At 44.4% G+C, this 18,345-nt stretch overlaps 1 protein-coding gene across 1 annotated transcript; it reads right to left on the bottom strand.

Moving 5' to 3' along the window:
• Nucleotides 1-1,175: 1,175 nt before the first annotated feature.
• Nucleotides 1,176-17,279, bottom strand: cdk16 (cyclin dependent kinase 16). Its single transcript, XM_072367365.1, has 16 exons — nt 17,139-17,279; nt 15,246-15,437; nt 14,800-14,952; nt 10,865-10,983; nt 8,145-8,273; nt 8,006-8,062; nt 7,718-7,832; nt 7,361-7,455; nt 7,190-7,252; nt 6,897-7,020; nt 3,010-3,130; nt 2,805-2,902; nt 2,603-2,708; nt 1,563-1,605; nt 1,386-1,476; nt 1,176-1,311 (listed from the first exon to the last, which is right to left on the bottom strand). The coding sequence occupies exons 2-16, from the start codon at nt 15,364-15,366 to the stop codon at nt 1,199-1,201; spliced, it is 1,548 nt and encodes a 515-aa protein (XP_072223466.1). The 5' UTR covers nt 15,367-15,437; nt 17,139-17,279; the 3' UTR covers nt 1,176-1,198.
• Nucleotides 17,280-18,345: the final 1,066 nt, after the last annotated feature.

An 18,345-nucleotide genomic window follows, 5' to 3' on the forward strand; every position in this document is an offset into this window, starting at 1 on the left:
CACACAACACTTCAGCCTCACAAACTGTGGTCTGTTCCTCAGGTAGTATGTAATTCAGGCAAATGTGGAGAAATCAAACAAAGTGATCCTCACAGTACTGCCTGCTTTGTTCAGAGGAGGCTCACTGAAGCAGGGAGATAATAGCATGCTCAACACCAACCTCAGGATAATAAGCAAACTGCAGTGGGTCTTGAAAGGTTACACCTCACTTACTGAGGTGAGCCATTGACAGTCTCTCCAGGACTTTAATGAAGTGGGATGTTAGAGCAACTGGACAGATGGATAGGATTTTTTTTAGGTACTGGAACAAAGCAGGACATCTTCCACAGCACTGGAACTTTGTCCTGACTCAGGGTAAAGTTTAAGAAATGCCTTTGAATCCAACAGGTCTTCAGGACCATTAGGCTGACACCATTTGGACCAGGAGCCTGGTTCTGGTTCAGTCTCCCCAGCTCCTTCTTCACCTGACTGCTGGAGACAGAGAGGCTGGAGGGGGAAGCAGAGGTCGTCTGAGATGTCCTGATGTGGGGGCAGATGTTGCTGAGGCTAAGATCTATGACTGAGGTGGATGGAGGTGTAACAGGGAGGGTGTGAGGTCTATGTTGATGTAAGCAGAGGAGGAAATGAGGGTTGATCTGAACCGAACCGATTGAAATACAGTTCAGCTGCTGGCTCTGTCCAGGCTTCCATCAGTCTGATCCTCTTTCACCTTGAAGCCTGGGAACCACACATCTCTCACGTTGTTCTGCTGAAGTTTGTTTTCCACCTTTTCTGTTCCCTCTCATCTTCTTTTCCAGCTGTTAATAAACAGTCCTGAACAACTTCTCATCTAACGGGCTTAGGGCTTTATTTTTTATCTTAACCAGCTTTGAGCCAGGGAACTTAATGATTCTCCACAGTATCTTAGCTATTCCTAGAACTTCTTCCCTGATGTTGTTCCAAGGATCTGTTGGAGCCACTCTTCCACTATTGTTCAGTCTCAGGCTTGGGTTGGTCTATTCATATCTCATTACCCTTCCACTGAAAGCATACTGTGGGTGATTCAGTGGAGAACATATGGGTGTGTATATATATGTAAATATATATATAAATATATATATGTAAATATACACAAATCAGTTAAAACTGAGCAGAACGCTTTTTTATAAAAAGGGAATAATTCTTTGTGTAAACCTGTTTGAGGGTTTTGACTTGGCTTTTAGGTGTTAATGAAATTCCTTATAAAATATTTGTTACCTGGTTCAGGTGTTGCCATCTTTTTCGTAGATTCTTTTTCAAGTTGAATCTCCGGCAGACTAAAGATTGAAGTCGCTGAAACATCAGATCAGAGTGAATTTGTGACATCACTGTCAACATAAGACGTGTCAAGCGTTGTTTAAACTTACTGTCAGGAAGTGACATCACTCTGTTTCCAAGGTTCCTGAAGTAAGACTGTTTCATGGATTCATCTGCTGAGATCCTCTTCTTCCCTTCAAACTAAGGTGGGAATAAAGTTTTGTTTCTTCACAGTTGTTCATTTTTATTGTTATAATGAACACACAAACTCAGAAGCATTTGCTGACCTGCAGGAACTTTGATAACAGCTCCACACCTTCACTGCTGAGTCTAAACAACACACACAGGGACACTTGTTATCTGGTGTGTCTAACAATAATCTGACCTCCAACCTCCTGAGGTTCAGCCTTTAGATGAAGAACTGTTAACTTTTGTGAAACATCAAGACCAACAACACTTTAATATCCTAAAAACTGTATCATAATCAGTCACCATTTACACTACAGACAGCTGTTTATGTGTAATTGTTTTAAATATCTTACATTTTTCTACAATGTTTTAACCAGTTCTTATTTTTCAAGATAAAGGCAAATACATGAAATAATTAGGAAAATACATCAGTCTTAAAAATCCAACTTAGAAAAACAAAAATCACTTCATTATCTTCACAGGACAAATGGACAGAAATTATTCATCATGATTCATCTGGTTTTGCAGCTCAAAATGTTAGCTCTTTTCAGAGAGGACCATGAAAACTTCCTGGACACTCGCTGAAGGTTACGTTTGTTTTGTCTGACAGATTCTGTGATTTTGGTTCAGCTGCAACGAGACAACAGACCAAACCCCATCATGAATTGGTTCCCTCTGATCCATTTTCTTTTCCTGAGGATGGCTCCCCACTGAGGAAGATGACCCAGAAGAATGTAAGTGCTACCCATAAGGGAGGGTGGAAATGTTTAGAAAGGGGTTTCAATGTTTCCTGTGTTTGTCTTTCAGGAAACATTTTTTGGAATATATTTCATGTTACTGTAGAATCCCAGGAAAAAACCCCACATGGGACGTTAATTTAACATTTTTATAGAAAGAAGACAAATAAATCTAATAACGGAACATTCTGGATTTGTGAAGCTAACCTGAAAAAGGGCTGCATTTTCATGAGATTTGTTGGGATTTTGCACTTTATGAATAAAACTGGATTGAAAAATGTTCATAAAATTAATAAGATAACATTTCCATTTTTTTCATATTTTATTTAAAAAAAACTGTAAGAAACAAGTTAATAAACTCAAAATAAGCTGCTATCTAAAGCTGATGTTTAGTACAGTACCTGGGGGTGTGGTTGCTCAGTCTCTCTGCTCTGTACTGTGGGTAGTTAAATGCCACAAACTCCTCATTGGAACTAATCCCAGGCCAGCTCTGCTCCGTGGGAGTACCTAAACACAAAATACAGAATAAGTTTGGTTTTAACCTCGATCACAGAAGCTGATTGGCTCTCAGTTATGATGAAACAGAAGGCTAGTCATTCTCACCCAGCAGTTTAAAGATAAAGTGAAGCTCCTCCTCAACAGTAGAGCCAGGAAAGAGAGGACGACCCGTTGCCATTTCATAAAAGATACATCCGACACCCCTGCAGATAGATGGACAGACGCTTCTTATCTCATCATCATTTCGGAACAACTATGCTGTAATACAGAGCAGTGTGATGCAGTGTAGTTCAGGGTCCAAATGCTGTACCACATGTCGATGTGGGTGGAGTAGTCGGTGCTGCCCAGCAGAATGTCTGGAGGTCGGTACCACAGTGTGACCACCTCATTAGAGTAGGTCTTTGTTGGGATCGACTTCGCTCGAGCCAAACCTGAAACACAAACATGACAACACGTCACCACAAAGACTTCACTCAATTACCCTGCTACACCATGCTTTCATCCAACAAGTTACGATAAGCCACATGACATTCAACTCAATTACTGTAAGTAAGTCAGTAAAATTTATTTCTATAGCACTTTTCAGAGAGGAAAAAAACTCACAAAGTGCTTCACAAAGCACCGTCAAGGCATCAAGTTAAAATCATGAAACAGGTACACACACAAATAAAATAAAAACACAAAGACAAAACCAACAGACAGAAACAGTCAAAATAACACTACGACTCCTTAAAAGCCAGCAGGTATGTTTTAAGATGTTTTTTAAAAAGTCTCTCAGACTATTCCACAGCCTGGGTGCGACAGACTGGGAGGCTCTGTCTCCTCTGGTTATGCACCTGGTTCGAGGCACAACCAGAAGACCCAGGTTGGCAGACCTGAGAGACCTGCTGGGGACATGAGGGCGAAGAAGTTCAGACACGCAATCTGGTGCCTGACCACGAAGCGCTCTAAAAGTTCAAATCAAGACTTTAAAATGAATCCTAAAACTAACCGGAAGTCAGTGCTGCGAGGCCAGGACAGGCGTTATATGGCAACTCTGCCTAGATTTAGTCAGCAGCCTGGCCGCAGCGTTCTGCACTAACTGCAAACGGTTCATCGCTGCCTTGCTGAGATATGTGAGTGTGGCGTTGCAGTAGTCCAGCCGAGATGACACAAACACATGAATTATCAATTCTAGCTCGGCCTGCGACACCGTGGTTCTCAGTTTGGCAATGTTTCTGAGTTGGAATAAACAAATGCGAGACAAAGAATGAATGTGTTTGTCAAAGGTCATAAGCTGGTCAAAGATATTGCCCACATTGCTCAGGGAGGAACATACATTGGTGCATATAAACCCAACGTAGTCCTTCACAGCAGAAATACAACTGTCTGGCCCAATAATGAGAACCTCAGTTTTTCTGGTGTTTAACTGAAGGAAACTGTTGGACAGCCAGACCTTAATAGCTGACAAAGCCATGCAGCACATTCAGACTCTTTGATTCTGTTGGGGTTAAAAGAAAACTGTAGCTGAATGTCATCAGGGTACATGTGATAAGAGATGCCCTGGAACTGACTTATGATTCAAACAAGAGGCAGCATGTACAAAACAAATGAAATAGGACCTAAAACCGAGCCCTGGGGCACTCCACATGATAGGGGAGCGGACAAAGAGATAAACGGGCCAACAGCTACTGAAAAGGTTCTGCCAGAGAGGTACGAGGCAAACCAGTCAAGGGCCCTGCCTGAGATACCATCATGGTCCCTAAGCCTGTCAGTAAGGATGCTATGAGCCACAGAGTCAAATGCTGCACTGAGGTCGAGCAGCATAAGAACAATACATTTACCGGTGTCAGACGCCATCTTGATGTCGTTAGATCTAAGAAGAGCTGCTTCAGTTGAATGCCTCTGACAATAACCGGACTGGAATTTGTCAAAGATCCTGTTCTCATGCAGAGCAGAGATGAGCTGATAAGCCACAGCTTTTCCAGGATCTTTGACACAAAAAGCAACTTAGAAATGGGCCTAAAGTTTTGTGGAGAAGACGGATCCAGGTTGGGCTTTTTAAGAATTGGTTGAACAATGGCCTGTTTACAATAAGAGGGGAAACAACCAGAGACCAGTGAGCAGTTAACAATATTGAGCAGAGCAGGACCAACTAGCAGGACTTTTTTCAGTAATGATGTGGGTAATACATCTAATGGGCTGGGGGAGGTTTTCATACCACTCACCAGCTCAGTTAACTGTAACAGGGAGATGGGCACAAAATGATCACAAAAGTATTGGCTGCCGCTTATATGGGGGGGGGGGGGGGGGGGGGCAGTAGAAGGGCTGATGCTTGCCCTGATGCTGGCGACTTTGTCAAGAAAAAATGACAAAAAGTTATTACAGTCGTCCTCAGAGAACAAAGGAGCAACAGGCAACTGGGGGGAGACAAGGTTGTGGATAGTGTCAAAGACAACTTTAGGATTCCTCTTATTGGAGGAAATAAGGTCTCTAAAATAAGAAGCCCTGGCAGCCTTTACCCTTGAGTTAAATTCAGTTAAAAGTTCTTTAAAATAAATTCGGTGGACTAGGAGAGCCTTGGATTTCCACAGAAGCTCTGCACGCCGACAAATACGTTTCAAACAACGGATGTCCTCATTCATCCAAGGATTCGGGTTTACGGCGGCGAAAGAGCGAGATTTTACAGGAGCAATATAATCTAAAATAGATGAACAGTGCAGGCTGAAAGTCTCAACTAATGAATTGACATCAGAATCATCAAGAGACGGCTGCACTGCCCGGTTGATAAAACAAGAAGAAAATCTGTCAGCAGAGGTCATTTAACATTTGTGAACGCTTGGCGCGGTTGTTGTCTGGGTTAGGGTTAGGTTGTTGTCCGGTTTAGGGTTAGGTTGTTGGCTGGGTTAGGTTGTTGTCTGGGTTAGGGTTAGGTTGTTGTCTGGGTTAGGGTTAGGTTGTTGGCTGGGTTAGGGTTAGGTTGTTGGCTGGGTTAGGGTTAGGTTGTTGGCTGGGTTAGGGTTAGGTTGTTGGCTGGGTTAGGGTTAGGTTGTTGGCTGGGTTAGGGTTAGGTTGTTGGCTGGGTTAGGGTTAGGTTGTTGGCTGGGTTAGGGTTACGTTGTTGGCTGGGTTAGGGTTACGTTGTTGTCTGGGTTAGGGTTAGGTTGTTGTCCGGTTTAGGGTTAGGTTGTTGGCTGGGTTAGGTTGTTGTCTGGGTTAGGGTTAGGTTGTTGGCTGGGTTAGGGTTAGGTTGTTGGCTGGGTTAGGGTTAGGTTGTTGGCTGGGTTAGGGTTAGGTTGTTGGCTGGGTTAGGGTTAGGTTGTTGGCTGGGTTAGGGTTAGGTTGTTGGCTGGGTTAGGGTTAGGTTGTTGGCTGGGTTAGGGTTACGTTGTTGTCTGGGTTAGGGTTAGGTTGTTGGCTGGGTTAGGGTTACGTTGTTGTCTGGGTTAGGGTTAGGTTGTTGTCCGGGTTAGGGTTAGGTTGTTGTCCGGGTTAGGGTTAGGTTGTTGTCTGGGTTAGGGTTAGGTTGTTGGCTGGGTTAGGGTTAGGTTGTTGGCTGGGTTAGGGTTAGGTTGTTGGCTGGGTTAGGGTTAGGTTGTTGGCTGGGTTAGGGTTACGTTGTTGTCTGGGTTAGGGTTAGGTTGTTGTCCGGGTTAGGGTTAGGTTGTTGTCTGGGTTAGGGTTAGGTTGTTGTCTGGGTTAGGGTTAGGTTGTTGTCCGGGTTAGGGTTAGGTTGTTGTCTGGGTTAGGTTGTTGTCCGGGTTAGGGTTAGGTTGTTGTCTGGGTTAGGGTTAGGTTGTTGTTCGGGTTAGGTTGTTGTCCGGGTTAGGGTTAGGTTGTTGTCTGGGTTAGGGTTAGGTTGTTGTCCGGGTTAGGGTTAGGTTGTCTTCTGGGTTAGGGTTAGGTTGTTGTCTGGGTTAGGGTTAGGTTGTTGGCTGGGTTAGGGTTAGGTTGTTGGCTGGGAAGTCAGAATTAAAAGACACATTAAAAAGAATACAATCATGATCAGTGACAGGGAAGCTTTAGTGCACGGCTATATTATGATTTAATGGGTCATAATCGTGTGAAAAATGTCCACAGTTCTTGGTCAGATTCACCACTCGCCCATTATGTTAGATTTCCTTGGACAAAAATTAGCATTATCACACCAGGGACTGAGTCCATGTGTACGCCCTGCAGCTCACTCTGTTCACCTCAACACGTCTGACTGGGACTCACCAAAATCTGCCAGTTTCAGCTCTCCTCGCTCATTGATAAGAAGGTTCTGAGGTTTCAAGTCTCGATGGAGAACTTTTCTCCGGTGACAGTATGACAAACCTCGCAGCAGCTGGAACAGAAAGAGCTGAGAACAGGAACAACAGATCTGTTATCTGCACAAACCAATAACAATGTGTTGAAGACACGGGTAAGCAGGTGGGGATCATGTTTCTCATCCAAATAATTCTGAAGAAAAGAGCAGGTGAAGCTGAGTCTCACATCAGCCAAACAGTTTGTATCATAAGTATCCTCACTTTGACATTGTGAACGTGGATGATGTTTCCACAGTCATCCAGATACTGTTTCAGATCTTTGTCCTGAAACACCAAAAGAAAAGAAAAACAATCACACAAACAAGCAAATTACTAAAGTTTCAGCACACCAAATAACTGGAATGTCTGATTATATGTGTGTGTGCTCCACACCAGATACTCAAACACCAGCGTGAGGGATTTCTGCGTGTGGATGATGTCGTGAAGCGTGACTATGTTGGCGTGTTTCAAATCCTTCAACAATGACACTGAGGGAGAAAATACAGACACGAACACAACAAAACAACACAGTTACTGTTTCTGCATTACTACTGTCACACTCCTGTTCTCCTGCTTGTATGAGTTAGACTGCTCTTAATTTCCTAAAAGTAAAGTAGTTCTCAAAGCAGTCTGACTTCCATTCAAAAGGAGGAGGACTACGTTAGGCAAGGAAAATGTTTACTAAGTTCTCATTTAAAAGATGGGCATCAGAACAGCTGCCTGTATCTGTGTGTGTTAGTACTTCAGTACCTTCTCTAATTGCAGTGCACGGAGCTCCTTCTTCATGTTCCAGTCGAATTTCTTTCAGTGCAACAAGGTTTTCAGTGAGTTTACTGCGACCTTTATAAACTGTAGCGTAGGTCCCCTACAGAGAAAGTTACCAGCACACACACTTAGGGAGCACACTCACTGTCTCTGACCAGTACCAGGGCCTGGGACCAGTACGGATCATGTTTTAATCATATTTTCCTAAATAAGTGGTTAGGGTCACCTCTTCCAGGTGTCATGCAGCACCTGAACAGGCAAGTGTGACCTTACCTCTCCCAGTTTGTCCAGTTTAATGTACGTCTCCAGTTTCCCAAAACCAATCTCTGACTGCACACAGAGACACACACAGAGGGTTAATGTCATCTTTGCTTCACAGCTCTGGACTCAGATCAGAAGTGAGAATGCATACCAGAGAGACTCTGCGCAGCCGCCTGCTGATTGGCTGTTCAAACAGAGCTGGACCAATGACGTTAAACTTCTCCAGGTAATCATCTGGAAGGCGAATGTCAGCTGGTAACGACAAACGTTTATTGATGTCCTAAAAGACACACAAAGATACACACAGTGGCGTTCAGCTGTTTTGATTCATGTGAATTTTAACCTCCATCCTGTAAAGTAATAAAGGAGCACACCTTCATGTTATTTTAATACAGACCCTGAACACAACTTCATCGGTTACCCTGGGTTACCACCTCAGCAACAGTCACACAGATTATCTCCCCTGTAGGACGATCAAATGACTCAAATGACCCCGTTCCCACTAATCTTCTCCAATCCATAGCTCCTACTGTAACTGCAGCAGTCACACGTGTGATTAATGCTTCACTGACATCGGGCACATTTCCACATTCAAGCAAGCTCAGGTTACACCGCTGCTCAAGAAACCTTCCCTCCCTCCAACTCATGAACTATCGGCCGGTCTCTCTCCTCCTGTTTCTGTCTAAAACCATTGAAAAGGTCTTTAAGCAGGTCACAGATTACCTCTCACAGAACAACCTCCTTGACCCAAACCAATCTGGATTTAAAAGTGGACACCACTGAAACGGCTCTGTTGGCTGTGACAGAAGCCTTAAAAGAAGCCAGAGCGACAGCTAAGTCCTCTGTACTTATCCTTTAGTCCATACTCTCTAGCTTGGGCATCACAGGGAGAGCACACTCCTGGTTTGAATCATAACTCACTGGTCGATCTTTCAAAGTATCCTGGCTTGGTCACACTTCTGCAGCGCACCACCTCGCCACAGGGGTCCCCCAAGGTTCAGTACTGGGACCTCTTCTCTTTGCCATATACACCAACTCACTGGGACAGATCATCCAATCACATGGCTTCTCACACCAATGTTATGCTGATGATACCCAGCTCTATCTGTCATTCCCACCTGACGACCACACGGTCTCAGCAGGAAGCTCAGACTGTCTCTCTGACATATCAACATGGATGAAAGCCCATCACCTCCAACTTAACCTCCCAAAAACTGAACTGCTAGTCTTCCCAGCCAAACCAACCAAACACCACAGCTTCTGCATCCAAACTGAATCCCTATCTCTGGCTCCATCAAAGGTTGCTAGAAACTTGGGTGTCACACTTGATGACCAGCTGACGTTCAAAGAACACGTTACCTCAGTTGCTCGTTCGTGCCGCTTTGCATTACTAAACATAAGAAAGATCAACATGCCCCCCAGCTCCTGGTGCAGGCCATGGTCATCTCCCACCTTGACTACAGCAACGCTCTCCTAACTGCTCTCCTAACTGCTCTCCTAACTGGTCTCCTAACTGGTTTCCTAACTGGTCTCCTAACTGGTTTCCTAACTGGTCTCCTAACTGGTTTCCTAACTGGTTTCCTAACTGGTCTCCTAACTGGTCTCCTAACTTGTCTCCTAACTGGTCTCCTAACTGTTCTCCTAACTGGTCTCCTAACTGGTTTCCTAACTGGTCTCCTAACTGGTCTCCTAACTTGTCTCCTAACTGGTCTCCTAACTGTTCTCCTAACTGGTTTCCTAACTGGTCTCCTAACTGGTCTCCTAACTGGTCTCCTAACTGGTTTCCTAACAGGTTTCCTAACAGGTCTCCTAACTGGTCTCCTAACTGGTCTCCTAACTGGTCTCCTAACTGGTTTCCTAACTGGTCTCCTAACTGGTTTCCTAACTGGTCTCCTAACTGGTTTCCTAACTGGTTTCCTAACTGGTCTCCTAACTGGTCTCCTAACTGGTCTCCTAACTGGTTTCCTAACAGGTTTCCTAACAGGTCTCCTAACTGGTCTCCTAACTGGTCTCCTAACTGGTCTCCTAACTGGTTTCCTAACTGGTCTCCTAACTGGTTTCCTAACTGGTCTCCTAACTGGTTTCCTAACTGGTCTCCTAACTGGTCTCCTAACTGGTTTCCTAACTGGTTTCCTAACTGGTCTCCAGCCTGTGAAACCTCTGCAGATGGTCCAGAACGCTGCGGTGCGTCTGGTCTTGGATCAGCCTAAAAGAACACGCCCCCCCTCTTTTCATTGAGCTCCTCTGGCTGCCCTTAGCCGCCTGCATCAGATCCAAGTCCCTGATGTTAGCTACAAAGAGCTTAATGGAGCGGCTCCATCTGCTTGAATGCTCTTGCAAAGGTTTATGTCCCAACTGGGTCCCTCCGTTGGTCCCAGGATTGTCGTCTAGCAGCTCCTACACCACGCCTAAGACAATCCAAACTCTGTTCATGTGTCGTCCCACGATGGTGGAAATAAAAAATAAATAAAACTCTCATGTCTTTATCCTCAAAGAAAGGAATCATTCTGCATTTCAGCAGCCCCCCCTTCCAGAACACTGTCCTAACAATGTTGCAGTAAAAAAGCAGAGCATCTTCTCCGAGACAAAACAGCCAGCTTTACTCTGCTCACATAAACAGACACTGCAGACAAACCATGTTTAATTATTTGCAGTAATACACATATCCCTACGTCTTTTTTAATGAATATCTTATTGTCTACAGTTTCCACAGCATTCTTTATTAATTATTATCATTTTATTTCCTTACTTCTTTTTGCCATTTCTCACTGGTTACTCAGAGCCTTAAATAAATCAAATCCACTGCAGCTGTCCTCTGAGAGTCTAAAATGGAAATGAGAGTTTTACTGTGTGTAGTGCAGGGTGTGTTACCTCAGTGGAGATTTTCTTGTTCCTCAGTCTGACTCGAACTGGACTCTGAACATCATCTGAAGAGGAAGCCACATCACTTTCTCCATCTGAGCTCATCTTCACATCCTCATGAACTATCTCTGAAAACACACACAGTTGCATACAATAACACACACATGCAGTCATGCAAAAACAAAGTGTAACCTCCCTCATTTCTCTGGGTTTTACACATCAGAACATAATAAAACCATCTGTTCCTCAACAGGCATGAAAACTCAGTAAATCCACCATCAGATCAACACACTATTATTCATAGAACAAAAACTGAGACAAAACACAGAAGCAGTGAGTGAAAAACTAAGTAAACTCTTACTACTTCCACAGGAATTAAGAGGGTAAATAGCAGCCAGGTGCTGCTGATCAATGCTCTGATTAATTGATCATCAAGTGCGAGGGTAACGGACTAATGTAGTACTATTCCACTTGCAACTACCAATGGTATAATTATTATTGGTGTGACATGTTGGCTCTCGGGCGCCCTCTCGCAGCACTGGTTAGGAGATACCACTGTCTGCCACAGGTTTTTGCCTGTGATGAGACAGACATGCCCAGAAGGGTTGGTGCAGCACTATATCGTATCACAGGTTGTTGTTATATTTGTCTTTTTGTGAACATGGGAGTAAGGTATATTTTGTAACCACTACTGAGATGTATTATGAGTAATTCAATGGTATTTTTATGTTCCAAGTGTTGGTAAAAAGGCCGTTACGCCAATGAAAATGAGCTAGTCTGCCCATGCTAAAGAGCTTTCCTGACGCCATATTGTGCTGAATATGAACCATCTGTGACAGCCAACTGTGTTTGACCAGCATCCCTGTTTTGTCAGATTAAACTGTGGCATGAACGACAAGCTGGTCGTCCTTCCTCTTATTTCTACACACAACGCAGAGTAACGAATAAAGAGGTTTCCTGGACCAGTCAGAACCAGGACTGAGCTGGTCACATGAGCAGCTCTATAAAAGCAGAAGTTCTGTCAGTTTAACACGATGCCAAGGAGGAAAGACACCAGCAATGATCTCAGAGAAGCAGCTGCTGCTGCCATCAGTCTGGGAAGGGTTATAAGGCCATTTCCAGACTATCTGGAGTCCATCATTCTACAGAGAGAAAGATTATTCACAGGTGGAAAACATTCAGGACAGCTGTCAATCTTCCCAGGAGTGGACGTCCCAGCAAGGTCACCCCAAGGTGAAGAAGCCCAGAGCTACATCTCAGACTCTCCAGGCCTCAGTTAGCATGTTAAAGGTTAAAGGTCACCCCAAGGTGAAAAAGCCCAGAGCTACATCTCAGACTCTACAGGCCTCAGTTAGCATGTTAAAGGTTAAAGGTCACCCCAAGGTGAAGAAGCCCAGAGCTACATCTCAGACTCTACAGGCCTCAGTTAGCATGCTAAAGGTTAAAGGTCACCCCAAGGTGAAAAAGCCCAGAGCTACATCTCAGACTCTACAGGCCTCAGTTAGCATGCTAAAGGTTAAAGGTCACCCCAAGGTGAAGAAGCCCAGAGCTACATCTCAGACTCTACAGGCCTCAGTTAGCATGTTAAAGGTTAAAGGTCACCCCAAGGTGAAAAAGCCCAGAGCTACATCTCAGACTCTACAGGCCTCAGTTAGCATGCTAAAGGTTAAAGGTCACCCCAAGGTGAAAAAGCCCAGAGCTACATCTCAGACTCTACAGGCCTCAGTTAGCATGTTAAAGGTTAAAGGTCACCCCAAGGTGAAGAAGCCCAGAGCTACATCTCAGACTCTACAGGCCTCAGTTAGCATGTTAAAGGTTAAAGGTCACCCCAAGGTGAAAAAGCCCAGAGCTACATCTCAGACTCTACAGGCCTCAGTTAGCATGCTAAAGGTTAAAGGTCACCCCAAGGTGAAAAAGCCCAGAGCTACATCTCAGACTCTACAGGCCTCAGTTAGCATGTTAAAGGTTAAAGGTCACCCCAAGGTGAAGAAGCCCAGAGCTACATCTCAGACTCTACAGGCCTCAGTTAGCATGTTAAAGGTTAAAGGTCACCCCAAGGTGAAAAAGCCCAGAGCTACATCTCAGACTCTACAGGCCTCAGTTAGCATGTTAAAGGTTAAAGGTCACCCCAAGGTGAAGAAGCCCAGAGCTACATCTCAGACTCTACAGGCCTCAGTTAGCATGTTAAAGGTTAAAGGTCAGCCCAAGGTGAAAAAGCCCAGAGCTACATCTCAGACTCTACAGGCCTCAGTTAGCATGTTAAAGGTTAAAGGTCACCCCAAGGTGAAAAAGCCCAGAGCTACATCTCAGACTCTACAGGCCTCAGTTAGCATGCTAAAGGTTAAAGGTCATACATCTCAGACTCTACAGGCCTCAGTTAGCATGCTAAAGGTTAAAGGTCATGACAGCACAGTTAGAAAAAGACTGAACAAGGATGGCTTGTTTGGAAGGGCTGCAGGAGAAAGCCTCTTCTCTCTAAAAAGAACATGGCAGCACAGCTTAGGTTTGCAAAGCTGCATCTGAACAAAGCTCAAGACTTCTGGAACAATGTCCTTTGGACAGACCAGAGCAAAGTGGAGATGTTTGGTCCTAATGCACAGCAGCACGTTTGGAGGAAACCAAACACAGCATATCAGCACAAACACCTCATACCAGCTGTCAAGCACGGTGGTGGAGGGCTGATGATCTGGGCTGGTTCTGCAGCCACAGGACCTGGGCACCTTGCAGTCATTGAGTCCACCATGAACTCCTCTGGATACCAAAGTATTCTAGAGTCAGATGTGAGGCCATCTGTCCCCCAGCTAAAGCTGGGCTGAAACTGGCTCATCAACAGGACAAAGATCCCGAACACAGCAGCAGATCTACAGCAGAATGTGGGAAAAAGAAAAGAATCAAGGTGTTGCAATGGTCCAGTCAGAGTCCAGACCTCAGCCTGACTGAAATGCTGTGGTGGGACCTTAAGAGAGCTGCAGAAACCAAAGCTGCAAACCTCAATGAGCTGAAGCAGCGCTGGAGAGAAGAGGGCCGAGATTCCTCCAGAACCAGGAGAGAGACTGAGAACGTCCCACAGGAAACCATCACTGCAGCTCACTGCTGCTGAAGCTGCTGGATCAGGGGTTCACTTAGTTTCACTCACTGCTGCTGAAGCTGCTGGATCAGGGGTTCACTTAGTTTCTCACTCACTGCTGCTGAAGCTGCTGGATCAGGGGTTCACTTAGTTTCACTCACTGCTGCTGAAGCTGCTGGATCAGGGGTTCACTTAGTTTCACTCACTGCTGCTGAAGCTGCTGGATCAGGGGTTCACTTAGTTTTACACTCACTGCTGCTGAAGCTGCTGGATCAGGGGTTCACTTAGTTTCACACTCACTGTTTCTGGGTTTTGTCCCAGTTTATGTTAGAACTACGAATGCAAGGACTGATGAATGTGGAGAACAGAAGGTTGTTGGTTTTTATTTTCAAAAATGCCTTTTGTTTAATTATTTGGTTCATTCCTCTTTCAGTTAATCATTTTGAGTTTACCAGTCATAGCCAATCATACATATGTCCACTGCCTTTGGTGTGAACCAACTGTTCGGAGCGTGACCTTTGGACACTGAAAGGTAATTAAGTGGTCGGTCGCTAAGTGGGCATTAGAAGAATTTTCCCGTGAATAAGAACATGAGCTAAAAAGTCGCAGCCAGCAGGTTTTTCGCTCCTATGCCCTGCAAACAGTGGACAATCCTGATGGTGATGTTAAAGGTCTTTTTGGGTTCAAAAATGACAGAATGACATCAAGAGGTATAAGAAGATCTCACAAACTAAGGTCTTTGGGAATTTCCGTGCATGCTGCCATGTTCATGTCTCTGTGTCGTTCTGATCAATAGATTCAACATAAGAGGCTGCAAAGGTCCGTCTACAATGACTGTGAGTGTAACAATAATAATATATATATATTGGAAAAGTACCCAGCCTGGTAGTGTGGTTCAGGTAGGAGCTCAGGCTTCGTCCGAGGCCTCGAGGTTTCCTCAGTGAGCTGCTGTAGGAATGCAGCAGCGACTGAACCGAGGAGGACGAACCTCGAACCTTCAGACCTCCAGAAGAACGAAGAGACGGCATCTCTGACAGAGGGATGAAAGGACGATGGAAACATGATGGTTAGTTGATTTAGAATAAAAAAGAACAAAGAAATAAGAAAAGATGTCTTTAATTAATTGACAGGTCCAACAGACAAACAATCGCAAACATAAGTCTAACCATCATTGATACGTTCACCGACTCTTCCATCAATCAATCAGTGGATGCACTCATTTATCCATCCATCATTTATTGTAAAAATCAATTTAACCACATATTTATCTGTACATATGAATCTAATCAATAAAAGATTGATATCAGGTGATGTCAGTGTTACCGGAGTCACTGTGTGACACTTCCTGAGAGATGGTGTCACTCAGCGTCCTGGCTCCGCCCCCAGCCCCGCCTCTCCCCAGAGTAAGTGACAGCTGCCTCTTGATTTTCCTCATTCTCTCCATGAGAGGGGGCCTCGGAGGCAGGGGGGGGCGTGATCCTGAGGAGGGCGGGGCAGCCAGCCCGGAGACCACACCTAAAAGGTAACAACAGAAGGGGACGCCAGAATATAAGATAAGCAGAACGTAAATTAAGAACCCGGATGTCCAAAGAGGGAAAACTGACTCATATCAGCCAGAACACGATGATGCTTAACTTGAGCCAGACGAGATCTACAGGCGGTTTAACCCAAGAGACCCAAACATGAGACAATTCAAATTACTGGAATCAGTTCATCCAAACATTTAGTCAAAAGATTCATTACCAGATCGTTCAGCTATTTTCAGAACTGAACTCACCTTTACTTTCTACATGCTTCCATTAGGTAATATTATCAGACAGCAGGGCATAAAGTTCCATTGTTATGCTGATGATACTCAGCTGTACTTATCTATGAAACCAGATGAAACCAACAGGTTGCTCAGACTACAAGCCTGTCTTAGAGACATAAAGACCTGGATGACTCAGAACTGTCTGCTTCTAAACTCAGACAAAACTGAAGTTGTTCTCTTTGGACCTGAGCGCTTCAGGGAGAAACTGTCCTGTTATATAGTTACTATAGATGGTATTTCTTTGGCTTCTAGTTCTACAGTGAGGAACCTTGGAGTTATTTCTGACCAGGATCTGTCCTTTGACTCTCATATAAAACAGGTTTCTGCCTTCTTTCACCTTCATAATAAATCAGGAACATCCTGTCTCAGAGCAGAGAAACTGCTCCATGCATCTGTTCCTTCAGGACTGAACTACTGTAATTCCTTATTATTGTTCTGTCCCACAGATTCTCTGAAAAGCCTCCAGCTGATCCAAAACCCTGCAGCCAGAGTTCTGATGAGATCTAACAGCAGAGATCATGTTTCTACTCCAACCAACAATCTGATGACAGGAAGCTGGTTGTTGTTCAACAAATTAAGAGAAAATGTTCCAGAAGAAGCTGAAACACTCTAGCCCAGGTTTGTTTTATCCAGGACTCCCTCCTTCTGGCCACACTCTGATATTCTGTTGGACCACCTTTGGATCTGATTACAGTTCCCATTCCCCATCATTTCAATACAAGGTCACAACTTTTGTTTCTGTCCGCAGCTCATAATGATCCTGCAACATCTTTTACTGATGAGTCGGACTGCTAAAGAACTTTCAGAAGACCCTAAAGATACTCGGTGGGTCAAGGACCCGAGTCCTGTCCCTTCTGGAGTAATCTTGGAATAAACCTGGAGATTCAGAACACCTGAACAAAGCCCAGATGAGGGTTAGGGTTTTTGTGGTGGTCCGATATCAGTGTCAGTTTCACAGCCTAACCCGGATCATTCCAGAGTTCATGCATACGGGACTGAAATCCAGTCACTGGCTGAGGTGTCTCCACCCATCAGAACACACAGGTATGACGTCACCAATCCCACCACACTGAGTTATGATGAGGATCAGGAGGAAGGCTTTTAGCAGCTCTCAGACCTGTTCAAAGCAGACAGCTAGAAACACATCTGCGGAAGAGGAAGATGATGAAGGAACACACCTGACAGCTGGAACAAGTCACTGACTGGTGCTGTGACGTCACTGCGCGTAAACCGGTAACGGGCCGTTACCGTGCGTCGCAGCAGCTAACTGTGGCTCTGAGGCCGGGACCCGTCTATTTCCTGGATATAAATAGCAGCGGAGGCGGAACGGAGATTGTTCCGGTTCATGGTTCGTCAGCATTTCATTAAACGGTTCCACACGAGCACGGACGGAAACCGGTACTCACCGGGATTGGCTGTCCCGGTCTGTCCAGGAGTGTCTGCGGCTCGGTTCAGTCTGAAGGAGGCTAGGTTCGCTCTGCCTCCCAGTAATCTGCAGCCATGTTGCTGCTCTGCTGCGTCCTGACCGAGAAACGTCACTGACGTCACTGTCCCCGCCCCCTACGGACTTTTAATGATTGCAGACACGTGATCAGAACCAGTAAACACAAACACCAAAGTAAACAGAATATGTCATTTTTTATTCAGTAAACAAGCGTTTTACTTAAAACACCTTTAAACGTGAGATTTATTTTATTTCAGTAAAGACGTGAATTAAATCAGTAAAAAGTGAATGAGGTGAGATCGGTTCAGAGGAATTTCCGTCTGAAAAAAGGTTCTAAAACTTCTGTTTAAATGGAGGAAACTTAAAAACACATCAACAAAACATTTTTGACATCAACTTAAACTGCTGCAATGTTTCCTTTTCTGATCATTAGTAGAAAAAAAAGTATTAATCAGATTTTAATTTTAATTTCGAAAACAAACACCTGCAGAGTGTAAATATCTCAAATAGGTCTGGAGTTAAATAAGAGTTCTTTAAATAGCTGTTTCAGTTGCTGACTGACAGGAAACCAGAGTGGAAAAAATGGAACGGATTATAAAACTTCTTCAAGAAGGTAACTCAGTTCAGAGTTTGGCAGAATATGTTGGTTGTCCCAAATAATCTGTGTCTGAAATTTGCATCCCTCTTTCCTGGCTAGTAGGGTTGCGCTTATAAAAATTAACGTCCTGCCTAGATTGCTGTACCCACTGCGAATGATGCCTATCTTATTATCCAACAAAGTTATCAAGGTATTATTGAAGGCTGGCTAAGCTCCTTCATTTGGAGCAAAAGGAAGCCTCATCTCAAGATAATAAAACTTCAAATGGCAGGTTGTGATGGAGGGTTAGATGTGCCAAATCTTAGATTTTACCAATTAGCATAGCAGCTGCGGGTGATTGCAAGCTGGCACAATTGTGACCCAGCCTCAATTTGGCATGATATTGAATCCTCTCAGTCAAAGTGTCCCTTGTTGAATCTATTGTTTATGAAAGATCCTGAATCTGTTAAAAAACACTATTCTAATCCTTTCGCTCTTAGTACCATCAGAGCCTGGAGATCCATTTGCTCTATAGAAGGCTGGACTCAGTTATCCTCTCACTGCCATTGTTTATAACCTGGACTTCCTGCCA

The sequence above is a fragment of the Leuresthes tenuis genome, unplaced genomic scaffold (assembly GCF_036924035.1).
Source record: "Leuresthes tenuis unplaced genomic scaffold, fLeuTen1.0.hap1 SCAF_16, whole genome shotgun sequence".
Taxonomy (NCBI): domain Eukaryota; kingdom Metazoa; phylum Chordata; class Actinopteri; order Atheriniformes; family Atherinopsidae; genus Leuresthes; species Leuresthes tenuis.

Coding starts and splice junctions, on each gene's coding strand:
- cdk16 (XM_072367365.1), bottom strand. CDS start 15,366: ATGGAGAGAATGAGGAAAATCAAGAGGCAGCTGTCACTTACTCTGGGG. Junction 14,953..15,245: donor AGTGTCACACAGTGACTCCG/GTAACACTGACA, acceptor TCCCTCTGTCAG/AGATGCCGTCTCTTCGTTCT. Junction 8,063..8,144: donor GGCTGCGCAGAGTCTCTCTG/GTATGCATTCTC, acceptor CTCTGTGTGCAG/TCAGAGATTGGTTTTGGGAA.